Source organism: Cryptomeria japonica, chromosome 8, assembly GCF_030272615.1.
Source record: "Cryptomeria japonica chromosome 8, Sugi_1.0, whole genome shotgun sequence".
Lineage (NCBI taxonomy): Eukaryota > Viridiplantae > Streptophyta > Pinopsida > Cupressales > Cupressaceae > Cryptomeria > Cryptomeria japonica.
Window position 1 is genome coordinate 28,414,308 of NC_081412.1, and position 5,933 is coordinate 28,420,240.

The following is a 5,933-nucleotide window of genomic DNA, read 5'->3' on the forward strand; positions in this document are numbered from 1 at the left end:
ATTAGTTAAAGAAAGTGACAGATCTTTCACCTGCTTTTGACCCATTTTTGTCCAAAGACTCACTCGATTACTTACTACTTTACATCCCACTATTATACCTTTTACTCATCAGAATATTCTGTTCTCATTACCCCCACTTGAAGGGTCCTTTTACTCTCTCTGCAACATGGCTACCATTGACTTCGTAGATTCTTTTGTATTTTTTCCAACCAACAACGTGGAAATATAGCAGAAGAAATATCCAATGCCAGTTCAAGGAAACCCACAATATATTTTTTATTATTCATGATGCAGACAGATCAAGAGAAACTTTTGTTATATTGAATCATGAGATTCAGCTATGGAACACAGCTAGAAAATTTGTAATACAAGTCTTCATTATGTATATAATTATCAATATGTGATACAAAACATGAAATATAGAAAGTTTCATGAAATCCCAATAAAATACATTACAAACCAATATTGCCCAATTCTCCTATTCCAGGCAAATCTCAAATCCAGTTCAGATAAAAAGAATATACATATATATGTACAAACTACAGACTTCTTAAGTTATTTTAAGAAGCAAAATTTCTATGTCCTAACTTCACTTCTCTTTTGTGAGGTCTCTAATTTCTACTGGTGATTATACTTTCAATTGATGACGCCATGTTCTTAGGATAAGTCTTCTATGTGTTGATGCAATAACACGATAAATCATAACAAAATCTATCATGAAATCACCATTTGTTGGTGTCTATTTAGATGGTTTTGGATGTATATCAAGACTTTGGGAGAACATCTGCAACATGTTAAACTGAATTTAGAACAATTTATCCTATACATGGGTTGCACATAATGCACAACTCAGCCTTTTGTCCTCATAATTGTAATGGTCCCTTTGCCCTGAGTGTGTATTTTGGTGAGAGCAACCACAGCCTTTCCAGAAAGCCCAGAGCCAGTTGAAGCAGCAGATGGAATTTTGGCATAGTCCCCAACAGGATGTTGGATGGGCCTTTTGGGAGGCATCAAAATTCTCTTGTTTATGTCATTCAGTGTCACATCTCCTTCAACCCCACTGGGCTTTAGCACAGCAAATGGATATGCCAGAACTGGGGTGGCCAGCTTGTCCTTCTTCTTAGCAGCTGTAAGTGGATCAGTATTGATCTTCTTTACACCCACACCTAATAACACATTAACAAACACATCTTAACATTATGATCATAAAAAAAAGTTGATTATTCATGAAAAACAGATAGATTAGATCATCAGGGGAAAGCTTAATTTACCCTCAAGTGAAGGTCTGTTGATTGAAGGTTTTTCCTCAAATTGCTGTAAATCAGGTTTCACTGGGGCTTTGTTTTCTACAATGAAAAACCACAATATCAACTGTCTGCAAACCAAATAATAGAATAGTATATTAAAATGACCATTAATATTGATTTCATTTACCTTGTTGGTTGAAAAATGGTGGTGGTAAGATGTTCCTGTTTCATTCAGACAGATAACTTGTTAAATTTCATCCAAGGCCCCAAAAACTTTCCATAAATACAATTGCCGATCCTTTTTCACTCAAACTATTATTGCAGGCATATCAGCATGAAAAAAAAATGAACAAAAAACCCTCCATATATACATTTAATTTACTTACGTTTGTCCATCTATTTTTAATTCTAGACCTTCTTGCTCAGGGAATTTTTCCTGGCACAACTTCTTGGGGCAAAGAATCTGATCATCTGTCAATCAAAATCCAAATTGTCATCGTTCAATCATGAACAAATCCAACTGTGTGGACAGTATAGATCTTCACAGTTGAAGTATAAGAATAACTAATTTTTATATTTATCATCTTGTGCTTCTGGATTTAATTTTGTAGAATTTATGTGCATCAACATTTCTGGAAAAAAGTTGATGCAAATAAATTCTACAAAGTTAAATCCAGAAGCACAACAAGATAATCATTATAGACTGGAGAAATCTAATGTCTAACTTTTATAGTGTTGTATTACCAGAGAACCACAGGGAACTTGCTGTTGATTCCGGAAGTTGAATGCTCTCGCATATACTTCTTAAGTCATACCCTGAACAACTCTGCATCAATCCGATTGTTTATTTGGGTCAGAAAAAAAAACACATAATTTGTTTTAGTTTGAATACTCTTCTCCTTTTTGCTTTTACCATTCATTACTTTCACCTTTTCTTGGACCATTTTCTCACCATTACCTTCATTTTTAGATGCTGACTAGTTAAAAAGCTGTTAACTAAATCAAATACAAAACCCTTATATAGACTGGTGCACCATTTATCATTATCATAAAGGTAACCCTGCAATGTTTGTTTCTAGAAAATAACAGTTATGGAATTCAATCTTTACCCGCATGGATTCATAATCATAATTTCCATAATGAGTAGCTTCATCTCCTGGGAACAGAAGCATGCGTCTTCTTTTACATATAGGGCTTTCTTCATAAAAATCTCTGTAACATGTTGAAGTAGCTGCTGAAATATCAGTTATTCCTGCAATCAAAGGTGCTTTAGTTTAAAAAGGAATTCTTGGAGCTCCAAGAAAGCTCTTGAAGTTGGAAAACAATGAAAAGGCCTTGAATAAATTTGGAACCAACTAATGCCAATCTGAAAGTTAGAAACTAATAATGTAGTGTAGAGCCTGAATTGTTATATAGCACAAATACCTCAAACAGAATCTATATGCTATCTATCCAGACGTTTACTAGCAGCAAAATCATACATATGCTATCTATCCAGACGTTTACTAGCAGCAAAATCATACATATTATCTTGTAATTTGAGTTTCTGGATTTGACTTTGTGTATCTTTTGTTTTCATCGATGTTTCGAATCATACTCTATGATTCATTCTTAAGAGCTAGCAAAGAAAATAGACTAGCATGATGATGGATCATAGTATATGATTTGAAACGTTGATGAGATAAAACACACACAGTCAAATCCAGAAACTCAAATTACACTATCATAGACTGTGGAAACCTAATAACTGCAATACATATTACATATTCATTCATCAACAGCAGATCAAGGGACTGTGTACTGACCTTCATTGTATAAAGATAATGTTGATAACTGGGGCTGCTGAATTATCTGTGATGAAGGTGTAGAAGCAAGTAAACTGTGCTCCCATTCATCCCACACTGATTGAGGTATAGCTGAGCATGAATTCACAAGCCAAATCATCAGAAAAGACTCAAAAAGGATTAAACAATACTGAATAATAGAACAACAAACAAACAAACTCTAAGTCAACTGACCCATAGGGAAATCTGAATCAAGCCTAAAATTTTCATAGTCCCAGTTCCAGAGGTTGCCGTGATTCGCTGCCATTGACACAACTGCTAATTCAAACGAATGGAATGAATCATGGTTTTTATGCCAAAAAGTTCAAGGCATGCAAGGCTACTGAGCACTGATTGAGAAGAAGCATTTTCATTTGAAGATCCCAAGAATGCACCACCCACTACATCATTTCAATTTTCATATCCAATGTTTAATAGTGATATATCACATCATTTGTCCAGCTTGTTAAACAAATCTACAACACCCACTAGATATCAATGATAAGATCCTTACTTTTAACATTAGCACTCATACTATAATATTACCTCCCTTAACTAGACTCAATTCCTCAAAGTACAGGTAAACTTCCACTACATTTGAAGGATAAGATTCGACTTTTTACATCAACTGTATACTATAATCACCTCACCTCCCCTAATTGGACTGGTTTAAAAGTACTTGCTTGTATTGGGTATTCAGTAAGTGGATTTGGTATGCAAGAAATCACGATTTTGTCCATGATAACTACACAACCTCGAAGGTCAAAGGAGTAGTTTAGGGCAGATGATATGATTCCATACGAATTGGAGTTGAAAACAACTGGGTCAAATGTGCTCTCTAAAGTCTTGCTTTCTTGGTGAACGTGCAGGAAAAAGCTTTCCAAATGTTTTGTTATTGGGGAATTGGTGGGGACGACACAAGATAGCAATAGACTATGACAAATTGCTACTACAAATTGCAGGTAAAGAAAGAAAACATCATCATAAGCTTTGTCTAAGGGCTTTCAGTGAAAAAACCCAGCAGTGTAAGGTCTAGATTCATTCCTGAGAGCTTGGATTGCATGAACACCGTCCCTTACAAGATCTATTTGGACCACTGTAGGCAATTCTTGTCCTAAGAAAGATATTATTATTTTGAAGTTTCCCATGGGAGTTATAATGATTGTATTGATTTTAAAAAACACAGATTTACTCGACTGTATGATTGTGGCCAACAATGATCTTACTCGGATCTCATCAACCAACATTCTTCTTAATCTACACAGCTATCTAGATAACATGTTTTAAAGTTTAAAAATGTTGCAGTATGATTAAAATTTTGATTGTGCTTTGCCATGGAATTTCGCTTTTAGTTGTCGTTTGTGCTTTTTCCTTAATTTTTTTCTAGATCTACGGCATGCATATCGCCCGTATATTTAGCAACCCGTGCCTCATTATGAGCTTACTTAGTGTGCACTAAGTAAATCATTAGTTAAAAGGTAATTTTGGAATGAATAGAATATTCCATTTTGAATTTATAATTAGTTTTGTTTGAAATTGAGAGTAGAGGTGACGATAGTTTGAGGCTTAAATGCCCTAAATACCAAGTGGAAAGAATGAGGTACAAGGACTAGGGGATGTGAAACATGTACCTTTTTAGTCCCCATGTGCCTTTCAAGCCTAGGTGTGACCATAGCCCAATTCAAATTCAACCTAGGGAAAGCAACTTCATTACTTTCCTTTTAACTATAGTCATTATTACAATTTTAAAAATATTTCCTTGGAACAATTTTTAAATTATATTATTATATAAATATGGGGAATAATTCACACAATGTAAAGCTAAGTTTGAGAATTGATCTAAAAGAGTAAATATAAATTAGATTTTAATAGATTGTTGAAAGTATAAATATAAATGAAATTGAGTGTGTTAGATCATTCAATTTTTTTGATTTTAAGCGATTAATGAAGAATGATTAAGTTTACATTGCAATTTGAATTTGAGCTCTAATATTAAATTTATAAAGGCTTAACTATTACAGCTCTTGGACCAAAAAGTTTACTTTGCTCTTCGATAGGGTCATATCTAAAAGGAAGTTGATAGTAGAAAATTTTAGTGGGCTAAACAATTAAGAGAGACATGCATGCAAGATCTAACAATTTTAGAAAATGAAAAATAAATGTAGAAACATTCACCATAATGACACAATATTTATCCTATGAAAGCCCTTGAGGAAAATCCCCTAGTCTTAGAAACTAAAAACTAATGTATACATAATACTAGAATTCTAGTTACATTGCAAATTGAGTTGGCCTAGTGGTGGAGAACTTGTGCTTTTGAAAGAGAGGTCACAAATTCAAATCCCACAGGGGGTAAGGTATGTGTGCCACATTTGTAGCATAGTTAGGTGCCTTTCTCAAGGAGTATGGGTTAGTCCCATATTACTATAATCTATTTTTAGACCCATATACAAGTCACCCGGTATGGTGGACTATAAAAGAAACTTTATTTTTTTCTTTCTTTCATCAACATGCTCAAGCCTTTATAGAAGAAAAATAATACAAGTATAGAGAAGTTTCTAGAGCATAACCTTTTACTAAATCATACGATCAAAAACATACATATCCAAACTATGAGTCAATCTACATAAACAAGACCAAAATTAGAAACTACAAATAGTTTCTCAAATCATAAAAGAAAATTATGGACTAAATGTGGCAACAAAATCTCCATGCAAATTCCAATGTCCAAATTAAGAATAGAAAAGTTTAAAAAATTCTAAATTCAACTAAATCACTCTTGTGATCTTATTTTCCTTTTTTGCAACATACATATGCAAACTAAAGATATATTAATTTTCTTATTAAGTGCACCCTTGAACCC

General features: G+C 33.7%; 1 protein-coding gene across 1 annotated transcript; it reads right to left on the reverse strand.

Moving 5' to 3' along the window:
* Nucleotides 1-356: 356 nt before the first annotated feature.
* LOC131078549 (protein XRI1) lies at nucleotides 357-3,472 on the reverse strand. The gene is made up of 8 exons (XM_058016272.2): nucleotides 3,266-3,472; nucleotides 3,053-3,163; nucleotides 2,357-2,499; nucleotides 1,992-2,073; nucleotides 1,634-1,718; nucleotides 1,435-1,469; nucleotides 1,272-1,346; nucleotides 357-1,166 (listed from the first exon to the last, which is right to left on the reverse strand). Exons 1-8 carry the CDS (start codon nucleotides 3,336-3,338, stop codon nucleotides 850-852), a joined length of 921 nt encoding a protein of 306 aa, XP_057872255.1. The 5' UTR covers nucleotides 3,339-3,472; the 3' UTR covers nucleotides 357-849.
* Nucleotides 3,473-5,933: the final 2,461 nt, after the last annotated feature.